Source organism: Quercus suber, unplaced genomic scaffold, assembly GCF_002906115.3.
Source record: "Quercus suber isolate HL8 unplaced genomic scaffold, Cork oak 2.0 scaffold_173, whole genome shotgun sequence".
Taxonomy (NCBI): domain Eukaryota; kingdom Viridiplantae; phylum Streptophyta; class Magnoliopsida; order Fagales; family Fagaceae; genus Quercus; species Quercus suber.
Window position 1 is genome coordinate 225917 of NW_027069633.1, and position 23731 is coordinate 249647.

Genomic DNA, 23731 nt, shown 5'->3' on the forward strand with positions numbered 1-23731 from the left:
GTTGGGTGACTAGTCTAGAAGGTAGGTAACTAATATCTTCTCATTTTGTAACCTAACTTCCAAATTTAGGTCAAAGGTTCCTAACTTTTCAATTTAGAAAATGTAATTAGAAATAAAACCATGTACTTTTCTTAGATTGTATCTAGTACTAACACCATGGAATTTCTAATTATCTTTTAGCAAATAAAAATCAAACCCAATTATATATATATATATATATATATATGAGTGTGTCAAATAGTGAATGACAATCAATTTTCCTAACAACTTATAAATAGATGTTAATAAGCCTAAATGCAAAAACTTAATTAGTAATTTTACATATAAAATTACAAGAACAGTTTTAAAACCAATATATAATATTTAAAACAAATATATAAAGTTAAAAATATATTTAAATAATATTTAAATATTAAAATAGTCAATTTTTTTTTTTGTCCTAGGCCTTAAATGTGTTGAGCTGACTACATTTTTACTACTAAGTATGATATAATGAAGTATAAATAGTATATTAAGCCCCAGACTAACCCACGGTTCATTAACCTATTTATAATGCGATGAAAATTACATTATTTACACTACAATGAACCTCCACTATAGGATACAGTCTTGGATCTTTAACTAGAATTGGTTAGAGCTTAATATCTTTTACACATGGAGGAGAAATTTTCGTTGATGGTTTTCTAATCGGGCCTAATCATCAGTCCATAATTTGAATCGGTCAAATAGAACCCTTTTTCCAAATAGGCTAAAGCGTTAGACTTGATTTATGGGCCAAACTAATTCGCTACATGCCCATATCCATTTCCAGCATGCATTGACAATGGAAAACAACGGCATAAAATTGTTCCAATTTTTTTTTTTTCCCCATCAATTACATACATGTTTAATCACAAGAAAATTAATAACCAGGTCAAAATCAGCTACATCAGGCAGTCTAAAAATGCCAAATCCATCAACTATAAGTTTTTGCATGACATTCGCTTCTCGACGTTTTCCTGGTGTTGGTTATTTTCTTAGATAATTATCAAAAAATAAAAATAATGCTTAATTTGAGTGTCTTTTTACCAAAAATATTAAGTTTGTCCATTTAGAAAAATGAATTATTATTACTGATATTACAATTTTTTTCTTAAAAGGCTTATAAACAATATAAACCATATAAAGTATTGGTAGAAACTAGAAAGCCCAACGCACAGCCATCAACTTTGTGTCTGTGGCTCAACAAGCCTTCAAATTTCTTAGAATAGTGAGGGGTGCTTGAGATTTTGTTGATTTGGACAAGTAGGAAAATAGTTATTTGGACAACTAGGGAAAAAGCCATATTATGTTAAAAGAAATTTACATTGTACAAGCTATTGAGGGTCCGTTTTGATATATCTTATTTTGCTAAAAATTGAAAATTGAAAACTGAAAACATTGTAGCAAAATAATTTTTAAATGGATAAATAGTGCCGTGGGACTCATTTTTAATATATTTTTTTCTGAATAAAGTGGTTGTGAGTCCCATGAACAGTGTATGAACAGTAACTTTGTCCCCTGAAATGCGTGTAGCAAAAGATATATATAAAAAAAAAATGCAAACGCAAATGCAAAACGTAAAAATGTCGAATCCAAACACATAGCATTCTGTGTTTGTGTGTGTGTGTGTGTGTTTTTTTTTATTCACGCATTTTCTGCTTTTTGGAGATAAATAGCATTGTTCACAGGACCTATAACCACTTTACTAAAAAAATATATTAAAAATGGATCTCACGGTACTATTTACACATTTAAAAATTATTTTGTTACAGTATTTTTAGTTTTTAGTTTTCAATTTTTAATAAAATAAGTTGTATCCAAATGTACCCTAATTATTAGTAGTATTTTATTACTTATAAAAAAAAGCATGTAAACATTTAATAATCTTTCAAAGTGTTATTAGAAAGCCCAACCCAAGGCACAAACTTGTGGTTGGGCCCAACATAAGGTTTCGAATTGCTAAGAATAGGGAAGGGTGCTTTAGATTATTATCAAGTTTGTTTCGTTTTGTTTTGGTTTTTTAAATAGATAGGAGTAAGCACTTCAATCTATGACATTTTTTTCATGATTATTATCAACTTTTCAAGATTTTTGCTCTTTATTAGCAAGTTAAGAAATGAAAAACATGTACACCATAATTATTGCTTTTTACTATTATACCAAGATACATGTGTTTTATTAGACCAATGGCTATCATTAGAAATGAATTCTACCTTTTTTTGAAAAAGAAAAAAAGAAAAAAGGTAGGATTCATTTCTAATGATGGCCTTTGGCCTATTTTGGTTCTTTCATGGACCGAAATGTAGATTTTGTTAAATGGATAAGGTTCACTTGCAAAATTTGAGTATCTATAAATGAAATCACCTGCTAGCTACTTTCACAAAAATTTAACCATGTCTACTCTATTCTACATGGTTGAAATCACGACTTAACCCATTTTAGCCCACAAAAGCATGCTGAATCATTTATTGATTTCTGAGATTTGTCACATTTTGCAGCTTCCTTTTGTGCCGATTTAGCTTAGAAGGCTTAGCTAATTAGATTTAATTAACAAATTTCTTCAATCGTGACTAAATCACCTTATTTCTTTACCTAAACTAAAACAAACCCAAAACTTACCTCTTGTTTAACATCATAGCAATTAATAGCTTCGACCTTAAGGAAAATCATTCCTTAGGGATGTCTTGAATATGCTATAAAGGGCCTGTTTGAATACCGCTTATTGCTGAAAACTGAAAACTAAAAATACTGTAGCAAAATAATTTTAAATGTGTGAATAGTATTGTGGGACCCATTTTTAATGAAAATTTTGCTGAAAAAAGAATTTGTGGGTTCCGTGAACAGTGCACAGGACTCACTGATGCACGCATTTTTCAGTCTTGGGCGTGATAGTTTAGCTATTGTAGTCGTGGGTCCCACAGACTACAAATGCCAACTGCTGTTAGGAATATGAAATAATTGTTGTAATCCCTTTAGTTAGTTAGTTAGTTGAGATTATGATGAGTTAGTTAGGATTTAAGCACATGTAGCTTATTTAACACATGGTTTAATTCATAGGGCATATGTTGCTCATGAACGTTGGTGCGGGAGACTTCAGAAGTGCTAGTAAGGCTTTTGATCGTCAGGCTGGGTTGACGAGGTAAGCGATAATGCTAAGTTGGGTCATATGAGGGTGCCGGTCAAGGTGCTAAGGCAAGAAGGCAAAGGGCACGAGAGCGCCGGGCGCCGGAGTGCTAGCTAGCTAGAAAGATAAGGCAGTGAGACTGGGCCGCGGGTATGATGGCACTGTGAGCCGGGCAGGCTAAAGTCACAAGCTTGGTGGAAAGGCGTTATGACAAGTGGCTGGGGCACTTGCAGGGCTCTCTCTGATCGAAATGTGGAATGCTGCTTGAAGTTTTTAGTTTTATGTGTAGCGAGTCAGCCAATTATCTTAAGCCATGTGGGCCAATGAGATTAGAGCTAGTCTCCTATAAATACACTATTGTAATTCAATATTAGATATCAATGAAGAATAAACCATTTTGTTAGTGCATTAGTGCATTTCTCTTGTGCATCTCTCTCTCTCTCTCTTAATCTCTCTCTTTCTCTATAGAGGGTGACTACCTTGAATTAAGTCAATTTCCCTACAATCCCCATCCATTCCCCTCTAATTCCTATCAATTCCCTTATAATTCATACCCATCCCCAGTAGGAACCTCTAGGTTCCTAATAGCCGCAGACGTTGATTTAAAACACAGTATCCAAATGAGTGCAAAACCTTAAACCTCACCATCGAGTCTTGCGTTAACAGCTTTCGTTACTAGCTCAACCTAGTTACTTACTTCACTCAAAGTTTTTGAGTCACATAAGAGCAATTGAATATTAAAGGTGTTGTATGTACGTGGCAACACAATAGAGTCCTCTCTCTCTCTCACTCTCTCCCTTACTACCTCTCTTAAATTCTTCATCTTTGTGTATGTATGGAATGATTCAGGTTTAAAACATCATTTACACTTTCTTATCCTTTTGTTGTCTAGCACATTTTTGGCTTTTATTTGTGATGTACTACTAGCCTTTACTCAAGAGTATTGAAATTTTGAGCTTGACTTTACTTATTTCTTTAAATTTAAATTTAAATTTATTAAACTTGAGGGGTGTTTGTGCCAACTTTCCTTCTATTTGGCCCTTCCACAAATTTACCACAAAAGATTCCATTCCAAGTCCTTTATTTCACAATAAGAAACTTTTATCACTTGAAGTGATTGAAACTACAAGATTATCACCAAGCCGATAAAATATAAAAGGGCAAGACTTAAATACAGTATTTAGATGTTGTTCTTTAAGTTCATCTTTTAAGATTCTGCCATGTAAATTTTTTCTTATGGAATAAAAGTGTTTTTTTAATTAAGTAACCACATGGTTAAATCTTAAAATGAGAACTTAAGGAATTGTACCTAAGTTTTGTCCAGTATATAAAGAAGGGGGGAGGGGGGAAGTTATCAAGGCTCATACGAGGATTATCTCTCAAACTGTTATCCAAATAAACCACTCATTATAAAAGCAATCAGCTTTGACACCCGTCGTGTCACAGCACAACCATGGTAAAGATGACATAATCAAATTCATGATTGTAATCGACTTCACTTATTGAAACCCATGGAATCAAATTTCACATCCAGTGGTAATCACCATGTACGATTCAATTTTGTCATGATTTGGGTGTCTCAAAAAAATTGAAGATTGACAAACCATGTAATCATGGTCAATAGATCTAACACAAAATAGCAATTTTATGCAGACAATAGTCAAGTGGGTAGTATAATCAATTAGTATATTCTTGAAGTCAATTTTAAACAAATCTGGAATCGCATACATATTACCAAAATTTGACTACAAGATGTAAACTTGGAACATGCGTGAATGAGATATTGCTGAATTCATGTCCAATATGCAAATAGTATAGCAGACCCTATCGAAAATTCTTCTTGTATATTCGATGATGTTGATATTTTTCTTGTTTGTTATTATTATGGTACTCGCCGTTAATCACGGTTAATCGTTTTCTTCATCATTGTTATCGTTATCCCCAGTTGTCAATTGAAGCTTCAAAGTATATCTCTGTCATTGTTATCTTTGAGCCCATGTCTTCTTCGTTATCTAGTTACTATTCTCATCTCTGTCTCTTTCTCTCTATACAAAGTTTCGTTTTGACAATTTGGCAAACATATTATAATCACAATTGTGGTAGTAATTTATGATGACGAACGCAAATACCTAAGGCTTGAACTTCTTATAGCGGACAACCGACAAGTCTGAGTTGAAACGAAATCTTTAGAGAGACCAAATTGGCTTTTGAGTTAACACAAAAGCTTAAACTAAACATAACATTACTTGATGGAGCGTGACTGCCATAAGAAATTGTATACTCAGCAGAAAAAAAAAAAACAATAATAGTAATAGCAGAACACGTATATTTCAATCATAAACGCTAAAATCTTTGAGGTGACTTAGTGACTACTTGAATCTACAAGCAAAGGTTCTTTGAAATCTACTCAGGGTAGGAACTACCTTAGGACTGAGGGGGGCCATCCCCCATTATCAAATCATCCATTGTTTTGTTGTCACAAGAATATCAAGAAAAACATTTAGCTAAACATTTGGACAATTTACAAATCCAGACAAGAAGGAAAATTTAAAAAACAATTCACATATTCAGATAATAAAAAAAATCTTCGGACACGGTCTAAGTAAAAAAAAATTATAACAAATCAATTATAAATCCTAACAAAACAAATCACAAAAACCCAATAATCTTTACTCAATTTCTACCTCTCATTTTAGAGCTCTTTGTCCCTCTCAAATAACTCCACTTCATAGTCACAGAGACAATTTCTATTTTGTTAATCATTCCATCCACACACTAATTAGTGTCACCAACAACTTGGATCAGTTGGTGTCTTTAACTCAATCCATGAAAAATTTTATTTTTTTAAAAAGCTGCTATTCTTTAATACAACCCACGGAAATTTTTTTTTTTTTTTAATGATAGAATTTCATTAATTTTTAATGTTTTATTAATTTTGGGACACAATTGGCATGCATGCATAAATGTAATACATATGTGAAACAATAACAATCTACCATTTTGTGCCTTACCTAAACTGCCACGAAAGCATGTGTACAATTAGTCTATTAGTAATAAACTTTGTGCATTAGCTAAATTAATGTAGTGATGGGAAAACTTTATTATTTACATAGTTGAAGACTCAAAGCTATCGTTCATTATCATGTAATTGTTTAACAAAGCCACTGTTCTCTATTTTGTGCCTTACCTAAACTGCCACCAGAGTATGTGTGCAATTAGTCTATTGGTAATAAACTTTGTGCATTAGCTAAATTAATGTAGTGATGGGAAAAACTTTAATATTTACCTAGTTGAAGACTCAAAACTACCATTCATTATCATGTGATTGTTTAACAAATCTCTTTTTCTCTTCTTTTTTTACTACTTTTTTAAAATGTCAATTTTTTAAAGGAAAAGATCTCACATCTTTATGCTACTTCAAACTTAACCAAGTAATTATAAAAAAAATAAAAAAAAAATCCTTAACCAAGACACCGATAATTGTCTCACCCTTTTTTTTGCTAAATATTAGTGCATGATGTTGATCAACCATTATTTTAGTTGTTTTATTAATGTAATACTAGACATGGATTTGAACTTTTAACTATAGTTTTTGTTTTTTTTTGTTTTTTTTTTGTTTTGTTTTGAAAAAAAAAAAAAAAAAAAGAATCTTTTATATATAGCATTATGAAGATATTAGGTATATAATTAGGTGAAAAGAATAAATAGACTTAAAAAAAAAAATTATAATGTGGATAGAATAAAGAATTGGTCTAACTTTAGTTAGCTTGAAAATATTAAGACGTACTAATTGACTTACAGAACTCTTGATTATAAATATCTATTATTGATTTTTAAAAAAAGAAAAAATTAAAAAATTAATGCTAATAATGTATCGTTGTCAACTTCCGGTATTAATATTCCAACTTTTTTAAAATTCTTGAACAAAGGACTTTGACCCCTCCTAAGTTTGAATCTTGATTCTATCCCTAAATCTACGAGAAGAATAAGAGGACATTTTCTAAAATTGTTATTATTGAATAGTCTAAATGGCCAAGGGACTATAAGTTTATAATCACTAATTTCTAATAAAGAAGTCCTAGACCAGCTAGGAAATTCTTAGGAAACCTTAACTTGTGGTAGGTAAGAAATTTGACTAAAAATAAATAAATGAATGATAGTTTGAGAAAATTACATAAATTAATACTTCAGATTATAGAAAACATACTAAAACTAACGGGACCTACTTATTTTTAATTTCAATTTGAAAATTATAACAAAAGATAAAATTAAAAGTAAACAAAATTCTAAATGAAGGAATTTGACCAAAAAGTGGCATAGATCACGAGCATAGGCAATGTTGTTTTTTATCCTCATGTCGATTCCCTTTAGGTCACCAAATTTCACATGATTTCATCGTTATCTCGTTGATTTCTCCCAGTACCTTTTACTTTATGAACTTCTTGCAATTGTTCATTGTCACTCTGTTCAAGGAAAGTTTGAATTGCTGATTTTACATTAGTTCTTACTTGGAAAGAACTCAACCCCAGGTTCACATTTACTGGCTCGTCTGAATAGTAATACTCATGTCAATTCCCTTTAGGTCACCAAAGTTCACATGATTCCATCATTATCTCGTTGATTTCTTCCTGTACCTTTTACTTTATGAACTTCATGCAATTGTTCACTATCACTCTGTTCAAGGAAAGTTTGAATTGTTGATTTTACATTAGTCCTTACTTGGAAAGAACTCAACCCCAGGTTCACATTTACTGGCTCATCTGAAGGGTAATACTAATAGGTTAGTGACATTAAAGGTAGAGGAATAGCCAATTTTGGCTAGAGTACAACAATGTATGCATTAATTACTATGGACTTTCTTGATAATATGAAACAACTAAGAGCATTCGTAGCAGCTGTCTTATAAAAAATGCTATTTTGACATATCAAAAGCCTACTTTATTATTTTACCATATCATTTTACAATATCTCATTTATCAGATGTTTTATTCTTCAATTCTATACATTAAAATAATATACTAAATTCCTCCCCCATCATCATCATCATCAACAACAACAACAACTACAATAACAACCAGAAAAATTGTTGCGGCCATAATCACTAGAAAAACCATAAAAATTGTTGCGGCCACAATCACCAAAAAAAAAAAAAAAAAAAAATAATCCACCATCAAATCACAACCACCAAAACAGAAAAACAAAAACAAAAACAAATCAGAACAAAGATCAACACCACCATCGATTCACCATCACTAATTCGCCCACCTCCGATTTGCCCATCACCAGCCGACCCACCCACCACCACTGATCGGCCCATCACCATCTCAACCCACCCACTGCCATAACCCACAACCCGAACCCACCCACCACTGATCTACCCATCCGAACCCACCCATCAAACCGTAGCCAAAAAACGTGAACGAAACCAAAAAAAAAAAAAAAAAGAAAAGAAAAAAGGAACCCAAAGCAAAATAGAGAAGACAGATGGTCAGCGGCGTCGAGTGGTGGTCTTTGGTGAGATCGGCAGCGTCGAGTGGTGGCCTTTGGTGATCGGCGTGCTGTGGAAGATGAATAGAGAAGATAGAGATGAGAGAGAAGATAGAGATAAGAAGACGAAGAGAGATATTTGTGATGAGGAGAGAAAATGGGAATAAAATAACAATATATATTTTGCCATTGTTCTCCGTACCGTCTCATATTTGAGACGGTACTGTAGCAATGTGGCATAATTTTTGAGATTTAGAATATCTGATAATGCTCTGTTTTTGTGTTTGGTGTGCCAAATGTGCCAAATATTTGGCATATTTGGCACATCTGCTGTGGATGCTACTTGTCTTTTAATTATAGGTACCAGTAGGATAATATGAAACAACTAATACTTGTCTTTTAACTTGTTATAGGTACTAGTAGGAATTTTTCATTTAGTAGGTAGACGATCACCATTAATTCCCCTCCTTGAAGATATTTTTGCGCATTTTCTTGTCATTATCTTGCTTGTACTTGGAATTGGTCATCTCAAACCATTGTTGAATGATGTCGCAGAAGCCTAAAGAAAGTACACATAATACTCTTGATGGAATAGAAACTAAACTATTAGTTTCTAGTAGTAAACTTTGAATTCACATGGGGTTTTCCTAAATCCACAAAGAAATAAAAACTAAAATCCACTAGAAGAAAATTTAACAAAACATCTGTGTTTATTGATAATAGTCTGATTTGTCTCTGATGGCTACAAAACATATAAATACTAAGAAAAACATCTAAAACCCTAATTCGCATTAATTACGCGATTAGGTGACAAAATACTGAAATTTACCAAAAATGGCAAAATTGAGTTAAATGCAAAATCATAAACTATTGATCTTAAGGATCATTCCAAAACAAGTTAGACTTTATTTTGACTTTTGGACAAAAAGTTATTAAGGAAACTAAAATTATTATAAACAGCAAAATCACAATTTCAGGGCTTAAATGGAGGAATTCACCATTTTAGAGGGTACCTTGTGACATAGTGAAAAATATTGCTCAAAAAGCCGTTTCGCTTCAGCTTGCTAAATTTAATGCAATTCCAACTCCGAGACCTATGATTTCTACTAGTGCCTATTTGCGTTGCTCGATGATTTCAGGACCGCGTGAGAGTCCAAGAAGGCCATGATGATTTGATCTACATCATCAAACCTCTTCCTTTATTCCCTTAATATAGTCTACCATATTTTTGCTACAATGCTAATCTCGAGTTTTGAGTTTGTCACGTAACGATATTGATCTAATGCATGTTTTGGGTGCATGCAATAGCTTATGGCAAAAGAGGATTTTTTTTTTTTTTTGGTGTGTGCTTTGATTGATGGTACTATTGAAAGTAGATTCTCTCCTAAAATACATCAAATGAGATTACTTTGGGTTCGGTTTATAACTTTGGTCTACTCCTTAACCTAGGATTCTTCCTAAACTCCTTCCATAGCCACCTACTCTTCTAAATCATTTCATCCATTAAACCAACAAAAATAGAATGGAAAAACTACACTTTTTCACCATAAACCATCAAATTTTACATTTTGCCTCCTAAACTATCAAAATGCACTATCAACCCTTAAATAAAAAACTTTGTAACACTTAAGCTCTTATCGTCTGTTTTGCTAGTAAGTCTAACAAAATTTAGCATTAAAATACCAATTTACCATCTATCTTCTATTTTGGAGAGGGGTAAATTGATCTTTCAATGCTTAATTCTGTCTTACTTAACACCAAAAAACAGATGGAAGGGGTGGGTGGACATTGAATAGAGTTAATAACTTTGGAGGGTCAATTGTGCATTCCGATAGTTCAGGGGGGATAAAGTGTAAAATTAAGTATGGTTTAGGGTGGGAAAATGTCATTTTTCCAAATAAATCCTTCTTATTTTTGGGTATAAGAGGTGTTAAAATCTATGGAGTGTCTACCTTACAAATTTGTGTAGATTTGCAAAGCATGGTTTTTAAACCCAAACTAGACCGACTAGTTCGACCAGGTTAGCCCTAAATCAATCATAAAACCATTTCTTATATGCAAGAACCAAGCTTTTAATGGATTTGAGAGAACCGTGTGAACTAGAGTTCAACCTGAAAAACTGGCCAAATCATAGGCAGGTTCAACAAGGTCAATTGATTGTATTTAATTTGAATGGCATTGCTGGGTGTTGAACCTGGACCTAGGGGTGTCCAAGCTAACTCAGGAACCGACCCACCCGTCCAAACCGCCCGAACCAACCCGTAAATCAGCCGACCTGATGCCAGTGACGGTTGGAGACAGGTCTTCGCCACCAAAAACCGATTTAGGCGGGTCGGATGGCAGGTTTTCTTCTTCAAAACCTGATATACCTAATCCGACTGACGAAACCCATGAAAGAAGGCCGGAGTTCCTAGTTTCGTTCAAATTCTTCAGTATTCCGGTGAAGGTTTGGTAGTTTTTGGTTAGATCCAGTGAAGATCTAGGTTTTCTTGCTTAGATCCGGCAGTGAGATGAAGATTTTGCTCGAATTTGCGCATGCTTTTGCTTCGATTTTTCTTAGATTCGGCGATGAGAAGAAATTTTCGCTCAAATCTGAACTTGATGTGTGGGTTTTTGCTTCGATTTTTGCTTAGATCTGGTGATTGTCACTCATATCTAAGCTTGATGTTATGGTTTTTCTTTGATTTTTGCTTAGATCCGGTGATTTTTGCTCAAATCTGGGCTTGATGTGGTGATTTCAAGCTTGATCCGGTGAAGATCCGGTGATTCAAACTTAGACCGAGGCCGACCGACTCGACCGTTGTCCACTGGAGACCAATTCGACTCGAGCTAAGGTCGTCTACGGTCGGCGGCAGGTCGTTAAACTGTTCACCCAATTCCAGCGAGTCGGTTCCGGGTTGGGCATAAACTCAATCCGTGGACAGCCTTACCTAGACCTTCCCCTTTTGAGCACTATGGCTGCCACTGTGACCAACAAACCAGGTAAGCTCCTTGTGAGCTAATTTGAAGTATTATTAAATTTATATTAGATTTACATGATTTATAGTTTCCAAACTTCCATATCACCTCTATCTCAATGTATTAAATATTACTAAATTTGTTTTCATTGATAAATTAACTTGTGATTTAAGAATAATACCTTTGCATAGGAATTTACTATTTATGAATTTATTTTAAAAGTGATTTTTATTTAATAAATAATTTATACTTAAAGGATTATTATACAATATTTATTCATGCTTATTTATGCTATATTATTTTCTATTAACCTTATAATGTACTATTTTATGTTAACCTTATAATATCATGAAAATTTATTTGAAAGTTTGGTTCATTTTTTAGATATTTTAGTCAATTTTGCTAATATTTACAAATTTAATACCTTTATTTAAATTAATTATGATATCATCACAATTCGACCTCAGTTGAACCTCGGTGTAACCTTAAAAATCTTGAGCCTCTTCCTTTATCGGTTTTTTGAACGGTCCAGGTCTGAAAACTATGTTGTAAAGTGTAAAGTGAGTTGTTGAGTTTGTTTATTTGTTCATTGTTGTATCTTGTGGACAATATGTCAAATTACCTATTTGTATCGGTAATACTACCGAGTAGGCATAAATCATTTCAAGAAAATGACCTAATCCGCGCCTCAGTTTCTATCACCCAGCTCTCTGCAACTTAGTTTATACCATTATTTGCGGTATAACTTCTCATTTTCTCCAACAGAATGTCAAGTCCTCCTAGACGTTTTCTCTATCATCCTATCATTGGTCACCACCGTATACTCTTCTTCTTCTATTAGGAAAATCTTTTCCACAAGTCTTGCATTTTAATTCGTTCACTTTCATAGTAGACGTCAATCCTAACGAAGAACAAAAACCTCATCACATCTTTTTATTTATTTATTTATTTTTTTTGGAGGGGGCTCTAATTTTATTGATTGCATACCAAATATATGCCTTACCATAATGTGTACTATTTTATTTTTTGGATGTTCAAAATTATATATTGTCGCTTTTAAATGACAATCGGCAATATTTTAATTTTTTTTTACTTTTTTAAAAAATTTGATTTTCCATTCTCGTTTTCTAACTCAGGATAGCCCCTTTCACCATTTAGTCAAAATTGAGTTAGTTCTTCCCAAATTTTGCTTGAATATATTAACTACGTACGTAGTAGCTAAATTTTCTAATCACTACTGTAAGTTAATGTTGTAATTTTCTAATCGCTAAATTTTCACATCTAGCAAGTTACTTACTGGTCTCACACCAATCTTGGGGTTTAATGGCCGATCTTGCCTTTGAGTGGCCAAGCATGGCCATTGGATTGCTAAGCCAAGGGGTGGCCAATCTTGCAAAAGAAAAGGCGGCCAATCTCGGCTGCTGGATTTAAAGTGTCTCTGTAAATAAAAAGAGTAAAAAATAGTATTTAAATAGAAAAGAGAGAAAAAGAAATAAAGAGTTTCGTGAATATATATGTAAAAACTAAAAGGTAAGTTAGCTAAAAAATAAAAAAAATAAAAAAACTGAAATTTTAAACTAAAATTTAATTAAACATTTGTTTAGTGCTTTTCAAGCACCTAAGAATTCCTCTGAGTGTGTAATGTATAGTTCTCTCATCCCACATACATCAATTTATTATATAGAGAAATCTCTTAAAAATGACCTCAAAAAATTAACAAAAAGATTTAAATCAATAATCTCATGGATGCACATAATTATTCTCTCGGAGTGTGTGTTTTATCTTTTGAGGGTTACTCAAGATGTGGATATAATTAATTTTATGTGGATATTCTTTTTGATAGATAGATAGATAATAAGGATGAGAGAGATGAGATTTTTTTTTTTTTTTTAGGAGAATCGAGAGAGATGAGATTTGAACTATAGATATAGAACACAACAAAATGTGTCATTAACAATAAAAAACTTATAACCTACAACGGGTATAAAAAACTTATAACCTACAACGAGTATACGTAACATCTCTCTTATAATAGGTTAGTTTTAACACGTATATGTCGTGTCTCTCTCATAGCGGGTTGATTCCGGGACCACCTGCTATGATAGTGATACTGCATGTACTCGCTGCAGCGTATTCTGACTCTTAACCATCACTTGGACAGTTGAACCCTTCAATGTGAATCCTCAAAGAGGATGCGACATGGACGGAACAGTAAAGCACCGTTAAGCGTCAAAGTTAGCTGCACTGACAAATTTAGCAGACTTTTCAATGATCTCTTTTCTATCTTTGTCGTTGAACAGTGATGGGGGGGTTGGAGAAACCGGAACCACATAGGGAAGCTGCACTGTCGTAGTGCGAAGCAGACATCATATGCATATATATGACAACCACGCAAAAGTTAAAGAAATTTAAATACATAAAAAAGGGTCACGTTCTGAGAATCCAGGCAAGCTTCAAATGCCGCCCTTCACCAGGCAAAACACCAATAACTTCACGTTTTTTAAAATAGTCTATTGTATAATATTTTATTCAGTCAAGCACGTTTCATCTTTAGCATATTTAGAAAATCTAGAAAGAAGAAAGTCTTGGAGAACCGAAAGAACCCAATTACCCACGAACATGCCATATAGTTTCATTTTCAAGAAATTAACTTTTTCCCTTTATTTCTTTCACTTTTCTTGGTATTATTGGGTCCCTAGCTCGATTGCACAAGATCATCTTTGAGTAGAAGAATAGAACTCTAATCAACAAGTCATATTCTCTTTTTTAATGCTTGGTCAATCATATGGCTATACATGCCTTTAAATTTTCGATCTATATACTATACACCTGTGATATTCAGGACCACTGTGCCTGACCAGACATTACTAAAATAATAGTACCATTTTGCTGGATTATTTGTTTTCTTCTTATTTTGGCCCTTAAATATTAGCTCAAGCAATAAAGCGCAAATAATATTTATATATATATATAGATATATAAGCAATGAGAATATTAAAAAAAAAGAAAAAGAAAAATATACTGTAACAATAAGTTGGAAGGAACCAGAACTTTACCTATGATGGGGGTTCAAGTATGAACTTAAATAAAAGACTAAAATGTATTTACTATTTAGTGTTAATAAAAAATAAACAAAAAAATAAGATACAAAATAATTATTTCTGAATATATTAATCATTTATAAATGGAATTTGATGTTCTTTTAAATTCTAAAAATCTTATAAGATTGATTATGTATTAATTTTCTTGCAATTTTCTTAAAATGTACAAAATCAAAGAGCTCATTAATATATATATAAATAAATATATATTGTTCTAAAGTCTAATTTTATCAATATTATATTCAGGAATAAAAATACTCATACTATGGTTATGATAGAAACATTAGAAAAGTAAGCACAAATACACTATTTAAAAATTCTCGTACCATTGTATTTGATCCAAGTCAAGAAGAAAAATAATAAAAATGAATAAAAAAATCTATATGCTTTGTATTTGATCCAATTCAAGAACAAAAATAATAATGACTAAAAAAATCTATGTGCTTTGAATCTACTATCATTTCGGTCAAAATTTGGAGGGCTGGGGGAATTAAATATGACACATATTAATAAATAAATTAAAGGAAATGTATATTTGAATATACAAAGCTAAAGAACTGCCTTAACATTGCTTGAAAATTATTGGATTTTATTTCTTAGTTGTTCCATAATTTATCTTGATTAAGAAACACTTTTTTTGTTTACAATAGGATATTAGCTGCATAAAACACCAAAAAAAAAAAATAATCTTAAAAAAATTTTTATGTTGACAAGTAGTTTTTTTTTTTTAATGGACCAGCTGACTATTCCATTTTTCATTCTTTTTGATCTATGTGCTTTGAATATACCATCATTTCGGTCAAAATCTGGAGGGCTGGGGGAATTAAATATGGCATATATTAATAAATAAATAAAAAAGGAACTGTACATTTGAATATACAAAGCTAAAGAACTGCCTTAACATTGCTTGAAAATTATTGGATTTATTTCTTAGTTTTTCCTTAATTTATCTTGATTAAGAAACGCTTTTTTGTTTACAATAGGATACTAGCTGCATGAAACACCAAATAATAATAATAATAATAATAATAATCTTAAAAAGTTTTATATGTTGACAAGTAGTTTTTTTTTTTAATGGACCAGCTAACTATTCCATTTTTCTTCCTTTTTGATCTTTTTTTTTTTTTTGGAGAAGCTAAAAATGGGAGTCTTTATGATCATATTACACCCCCGGGTAGGGAGCCAGTGGCCTCGGTCAAGGAGTTCGTAGTCGATACCCGTTCTGTACCCTCTGTGTGGGAGTCACCTCACATTTTGTGAGGACACCTCACCACTAAGTTTACCCACCAACGAAAGCCTGCGGGCAGCGGGACTCGAACCTAGGTGTGTTGCACGAAACTTCCGAGCCTTACCCACTCAGCCAAGCCCTCATTGGCTCCTTTTTGATCTATTTGAGTCAATTGAATTTTTGGGATTTAGAAAATTTTGGGACCAAATTTTAAATATTTATAGAATATTTTTTATAAAAAAAAATAACTTGGGATGGTAGGGGTAAATATATTCTAAAATTATAAATAAATAAATAAAAAATGGTGTTTAATGGGAGGGGTTTAATTATGGTTCCCTCGGTCATTAACTTAGTTCTATCTCTGAGTTGATAATAATTTATAAAAGGAAAAAGTTTGGTTACAAAATTGATTGTAGACTAAGATTATAACCTTACTCGATAAAATAAATATTACTATATATTTTGAAAATCTAACCATTAGATTGCATGTTCTTTACACTCTTAATATACTTATCAAATTTTATGTCAATCAGACGTTATTTACTATATGATCTATAAGATTACATTTTATGCATAATTTTAAACTATAAAAACTTGCAATTTAAACAATTTATTGATGACATAGCCATTAACTTCAATTTTCTAGAAAATTTGCAAGTATGAAATATATAAAAGAAGATATAATCTAATGGTAAATTTTTAAAATTCACTTTCAATAAAAAGATATTGAGTAAGATTTAGTCTTATATTATAATCAATTTTGTAGCTAAACTTTGTCCTTTATAAAATTATATTAGCAATGAAAAGGTACATAAAATAAATACCTATTACTGTTATTTTCCTGTAAATGATTCCTTTTGATTAATACTGTGTGATGGTAAGAAGCAAAAAGTATTTCGGTCTGTTGTTTGACTGAGAATCAATTAAGGACTTCTGAGTTGTATCTTTTTAAATTCCTAGGATGGTGATTATGGAAAAAAGTTCATTCCAATTGAAAACAGGCTACGAGACCAAAGAGCCGACAAATCCAAAAAAAAATTATTATTATTATTATTTCCTATTTTCTGTTTTAGGCTTCATGGAAGGTAAATGGAAACTGCATGATCAAAATTATATTTTTCATCTTAAGGTTTAAAATTATTTTTAATATGGCTTTTTAAGTGAACATAATGACCCTTTTTTATCTTTTTGCTGAATAAACATAATGACCCTTTGAAAAACAGGATCAAATTTTGATGATTAACTAAAAAAAATCTCAAATTTTAGAAGTTAAAAGAGTAATTTAGACTACTGTGTACCCTTGGCTTGATAATTGCTCCACAAAAAAAAAAAAAAAAAAAAAAAATCTTGTGAGGTGTGGGGCAAAGGTGTTAGGGTTCAAGTATTTATAAAGGAGTATTACACACGTACACTTAGATTATGCTAGAGTATGATTTCTATCTTTGATCCAAAGATAATTTAGATTAAAATATTAATTTGGAAACTGTTTTAAAAAGACGTTGAATTGTTGATTAAAAGTACAATATGCCATTTTGACAGCCCCCTCCAAAGAAAAAGAAAAGAAATATATATATATATATATATGTACACACACAGATAAACACCTTGTCAGTTGTAACATATAAAGGTTGTGTTGGTTGTGATTTGCTTCACTTAAGCTTCAAGACCCAAGTAACCCTCCTCTTATATGCATATACATGGTTTTCGGGGTCTTTATCAGTAAGAATCGCCATGTCTACGTGTAGTAAGAGCATAAGTAGTTCAAGTGAAGATGACAGTGAACTTCGGAGAGGACCATGGACTCTTGAAGAAGACACTCTGCTCATTCACTACATTGCACATAACGGTGAGGGCCGTTGGAATTTGCTAGCAAAACGTTCAGGTAATCTTAGAGAATTCTATGCAAGCTTGTGATTAGTAACATTTAGCTATTTGAACTTCAATCTTTATACTAATTATATTCTTTGCTGTTTTAGGATTGAGGAGAACTGGCAAGAGCTGCAGATTGAGATGGTTAAATTATCTAAAACCAGATGTAAAGCGTGGAAATCTTAGCCCACAAGAACAGCTTTTGATTCTTGAACTCCACTGCAAATGGGGTAATAGGTAATTGTCCAATCTTATGTTCATGTCGTTTGGACCCTGTGAACTTGACCAATATTAATGCGTATTTTTTTGGATGTTAGAAAAAAAATGAACTAATCTCTCTGTCCAATTTTCTCATCACTCTTAATACTTTAGAATCCTCAATTAAAGTCAAAAACATAACCGCGTTGAATTTAGTTGTCTTCAGAAAAGATAACAATGTTTTTACCATGTGTTTGAATTACTGTCATGGTTTTGCCTACTGTGAAATAGAATTTGTAGAAATAGTTATAGTCTGATTTGAATGCAATTTTCGATTCTTGAATCTTGACCCCAATAGACATCTTTTATAAGGTATATAATGGTAAGTTGTTTTCCTTCTTATAGTTGTTCTTGTTCATATGGTATTTTAGGTGGTCAAAGATCGCACAACATCTACCAGGAAGAACGGACAATGAAATCAAGAATTATTGGAGAACTCGGGTGCAGAAACAAGCTCGGCATCTTAAGATTGATACCAATAGCGTAGCATTTCAAGATATTATTCGGAACTATTGGATGCCGAGGTTGCTTCAAAGGATAGAAGAGTCATCTTCTTCAGGGGTGTTATTTCAGAACTCAGCAATCCCTCAGCCTCTTGATAGTGCCTATCAACATTCAGTAACAACAGCACCTGCACAAGTTGTGATGCAGGGACCTCTTCGTTTGAGTGAAACAATACAAAGTTTGGGTCACCATGAGCAGAATCCAGAGTCAGAATCAATGAATGTATTACAAATCCCTCAACTTTCAGAATGTCCAACAAGTCATTTCCATGCTAAAGTTAACAATGACGATGGCACATTTGTAAAGGATTATTACTATGCTGACAACAATAGCTATGATATGGAAGCCTTCAACTTGGAAAGTATTTCACCACTGGAGAATTTTGAAGATTCAAGTAGCAAATCCCATGTTGTAGAAAATAACTGGGCTGATAATGATTTTTCAGGTAGCATGTGGAACATGGATGGGCTATGGCAAATAAGGAACTAGAAAGGGAAATATAGGTTCTTGTTTTGGGGAGAATCCACAAACAAGTGGATGAAGTTTGTGACATAGATTAGTTTCTAGGAAAATTATGTCATTTGTTGTTTTTTATTGAAAAAAAATTATGTCATTAAGTTATCAGTAATGATGAATATTTGTATCAAAAAAAAAAAAAGCAACGTCATTGATTCCAATTTTTTTCTTTTTTTTCTTTTCTATTGATAGTTTTTAAGAGAGCTATAGCTTCTGGATTTTGAACCCACACCCTTCTCATGGGGGAGGCAGAAAAGTACCAATGGAGCCAAGAGGCTCATGGTATTGATTCAAACCTTTGACTGAACTATTCTTTGGCCCTTTCAGCAGCTACCACGTGGGGGTGCCTATGTTTCCATGTGTTTGATATGAAAAATCCTATAACATACCTTTTGTGTCCCGATATTGCCACATGCCACAAATTTAATGTGGCAAACTATAAGTAGTGGATTTATGTGAGAGTAATATGTAGTCCATCATAGTTTACCGTGTAAAATAATTATTAAAAAGGGTATCGTCTTAGAATTACTCGTTTGACCTTAATACTTCCTCCGTCGGGAAATTATTGTATACTCCCAGAGTACTATATATGTGTACTCCTTCCTCTCACATGAATGGTGAGTCTTACTATTCATGGTGAGACTCACCATTCATGTGAGAGGAGGGAATATACATTTATGGTACTATAAGAGTACTTAATAATTTTCTCTTTTGTCTCACTTTTTTTGTCATATTTAAAAAGTCAAATTTTTTAAGGGAACATTATTTATTGTCTTGTCTATCTTTTAAAAATGTATAAGTTTTCAAAACTACCCTTAAAAAAATTTATCAAAAAATTGAATTAGTAAATTAATAGTGGTATAATAAGAATATTAGTAAATTAATGACTTTTATTTTTAGAAACAGAACAATATTTTGGGATATCTCAAAATGGAATAGAGGAGTAGCAAACCTGTCTGTCCCGAACCTACAGATGGACTAAACAGCTTCACATTCGGACTATGTGTGCTATAGTTGTAGAACAATTTTATTGGCATGACACGTAGATAAGAGGATTGGATAGGGGATGTAATTCTAACCATTGAGGAGTTAACTTTCATAATATTAATCTCTCTTTTCATCTTCCCATTTTCTATTTTCTCTAATTGGTGGGATAGTGGAAAAGTTGTATAGTTGAATAATTTTCTAGTTGAAAATTGCTTTGTCCTACTGAGAAGTTGTATAGTTGAATAATTTTCTAGTTGAAAATTGCTTAAATGTGGAAATTTTATACAGAAATGAGAAAAAGAAAGGGCTGCTCCAACTAGTTGGACTTTTGGATTTCTCAATTTAATTTCAAAGAAGCTAGATTTGAGAGAATTTAATTTAAATTGAATAATGCTATAGTCATAAACTATTTTATAATATTTTTGCAAACTGATAATGTGATAAATTCTTACTAATTCTCGTTTGAGCCCACCATTGACATTACTTTTTTACTTACTAGTATTAACCACTCACTATATTAGTAATTTGTCAAAAAGATTATAACTTTAGCATTTTTTTATTTATTTAAATTTACTTTCATTTTCCAATCCACTAAATTCCCACCAATCAAATGAGCCAATTCGAGGAAACAAGATCTTCTAACAAATGCCTCTTAGACTTTCTCTAATGGATAGACCCACCAGCAATAAAAGCATTAAATTGATTTGAAGAAATCGTTTTAATTTTACAGTAGCATCCAAGATAGCTAACGACTTAACGTCCAAATTTATTTGGAGGGAAAGGAAAGGAGGACAAAGGGTGAGAAAAGAAACGAGGAGCAATAGTCAAAGTTTTGAAAACAATTTTGCGCTGGCCAATACAAATAAAATCAATATTTTAGTATGGAGAGGAAAATTGGTATAGGTGAACTTTAGTTTAGACACTCAATTTGGCATGTTAAGTCGTCAAGTTGTGAGTAGAACATAATAAAAGTAGTGTTGGTAATGGACCCAAGTCACAACTTGACAACTTAATTTACTATGAAATTGAGAGTATTTATAGAGTTATTAAAATTTCATAGCAAATTTTTTTAGTTGCATAGCATACCAGTTAAAATACCAAGTTGTATCAATTATCATCAAGACATCAACCAATTTCATATGTTCCCCAAAATTTCACAGATGTCAGCCTTTATGTTGTTTCGAACAATTTGACTATATGTCATTTGGTGTAGTATGAAAATCGTTATTTGCCTCGTAAGATGGTCCAAATGGAAAGAGCTTCCACAGTTGGTTTTTGTCAATTTTGTATGAGCGATATCTCACAATCTAAACATAGTCTGAGACGTTGTTTTCTCCAAGATATAGATAGTCACTTCTAGTTCTAGAAAGTAGCAAATTTTAAGACCAAATTTGCGTGAGAGTTGAGAAATTCAAGTGCAAAGAGGGCACTGCTAACTTGATTTTTGTGGGATTCACATTATTTTTCTCATCTTTGCAACTTTACTTTCTTGCCTTTTCGACCTCCATTTGGTCCAATAGAGGTGTCGTTGGAAAGATCATGATATCCACCTTTTTTCCCCAACTTTCAAATTTGGTAAAACCTAGGTTAACCATGGTCAAACTTGAGAAAAGTGTTTGGAAATATGGATGTTGATGTAAAATGATGGAATGGGTGGGGTGAAATTTTAAGTTCATCAATTCAGTAAAAGTTTGGTCCACAAATGACATTTTGGTTATTTTAAATTTGGACCTGCTAAGTTATTTTTAGAGAAAATTACACTTTACCATTTTAAACTATATCCCAAGTTACACTTTGCACCCTAAACTTTCGGAATACTTAGTATCTTGGACAGTATTAAGTAAAAAGACCAAATTGGCCATCTAATCAATCCCTTAAAAACAAATAAGAAATTATACTTTACCACTCTAAACGATATGTACTCACAATTACACTATGCACCCCAAAGTTTAATTTCTCATCCAAAATAACAGCGAAATTGGTGGCTGGATGCAAAGTGTAACATGAGTTATAGTTTATAGTGCTAACCATACATTCTGAAAATTTAGGGTGAAAAGTATAATTTAATGTATAGTTTATCGTAGTAAAGTTTAATTATCCTTATTTTTTACATTACTATGATCCCAAAGTGAAAATATGATTTTTTTTTTCCCCTCTTTAGAGTCTTTAAAATTAAATTAGAATTTTGCACGCGGTAAAGACATATGAAAAAACTATGCTAAAATTTTCACATAATAATTCTAGAGTGGAATATACTTTAGTGGAAAATTTCAAAAAAAAAAATTTTTTCTCCTCAAAAAAGAAAATTAAAAAATTAAAAAAAAAAAAACTTTTAAAGTTTTTAACATTGTAGTAACTATATTCTAAGCTGAATTTTGACTCAAACTGGTATCCATTAGTCTTTGATTCTTTTCTAGGGGAGCGGATCATAATGGGTTGTTGTTGAACCTAACGGACCAAGGAATGAGCCACACTCTTCCCCAACGACGTGACTTGCGAGTGGACTTTGTCAAGAACCTTCATTTTTCATAATTTTCTTTCTATAACTCATTTTCATGAATCAAATAAATTTCCTACTTACTTTTTCAACTAGCAACCAAATGTGTAGTTATTTTTATGAAAGTTATGTCTTAAGATCATGTTTAGACTAATTTACTTACTAAAATCCTCCCAAAAATCAAGTTATTAATATCCTAGAGTCACAACCTATCCATCAAACCCAAAATTCATCAAAGTATGAGGTAATTCACACCCAATTGGCTTAAATCCATCTAATAATGAAAAACCCCCAAATTCTAAAACCCTAAACTATAAAATTTTTAAAAGATTAAAAATATATATTAGGGAAGATTTCTTACCTTAAAGGTGTTTTAATTCATTTTAGCTCCAAAATTTCGACTTGAATCTCCTTGCCTTTTTAAATTTTGGTTTGTGTTGAACATTTAACTCCAACGGTGGCTGATCTTAAGACTTAATTATCTTTATATGTTGTTCTTAAATAAATTTTAAAAAAAAAAAACAAAAAAAAACAAAGCAAAACAAACAAAAAAGGGTTTCTTGAAGTGTAAAATTTCAATCCTTGACCCTAAGTCCTAGGTTAAATAGTTAATTAAATTTTTAATCCAATTTTTTCTTGGGTATTACACACACACACACATATAGTTTTTTTCTTTATTTTTTAGTTTCACCTCTCAACAGCCTGACACTAGTCAAGTTTGTGTCAAGTATATGCCTGAAGTGATGTGGAACTCAAAGCAGACCTACAAAACACACACTTAATCAATATTCAATTAATCTTGGACATCATACTTAATATTATTATTTTTAAAATAATTTGGGATTCAAAATTTCTGCCACCTATAATAATTAGTAATATTTCAGAGAGGCAGTCTTGGTCATCCTCTTGTGAAGTCGTCGATCAAGCTCAGTCATGAGTTTCGCGATTCAAGAATTGTATTCATCCCTCTACATTAACCATCGCTATTTTTCTATGCTATTAGTTGTCAATTTCTATTCTCTTGACGAGCATAATGTCACTTGACATTTGAAGGTATCTTGTGTGCGGCACGGGATCCACGTATCAGTGAGAGAGCTTATATGAAAGTTTCTCCACGTGATACACAGACTCATCTTACTGCTGAATAGACAAAATGTGTTCAACACGACTTATTCAGTGGT

The 23731-nt window shown here is 32.2% G+C and overlaps 1 protein-coding gene across 2 annotated transcripts; it reads left to right on the top strand.

Annotated features, from left to right (window-relative positions):
* Positions 1 to 17508: 17508 nt before the first annotated feature.
* LOC112008278 (transcription factor MYB62) lies at positions 17509 to 19235 on the top strand. Of its 2 annotated transcripts, XM_065778084.1 has the most exons (4): positions 17509 to 17801; positions 17896 to 18025; positions 18418 to 18911; positions 19000 to 19235. In XM_065778084.1, exons 1-4 carry the CDS (start codon positions 17651 to 17653, stop codon positions 19029 to 19031), a joined length of 807 nt encoding a protein of 268 aa, XP_065634156.1. In that variant the 5' UTR covers positions 17509 to 17650; the 3' UTR covers positions 19032 to 19235. The 2 variants fall into 2 exon arrangements, with proteins under 2 accessions (XP_065634156.1, XP_023896380.1); XM_024040612.2 differs by having other exon boundaries at positions 18418 to 19235.
* The last annotated feature ends 4496 nt before the right edge of the window (positions 19236 to 23731 follow it).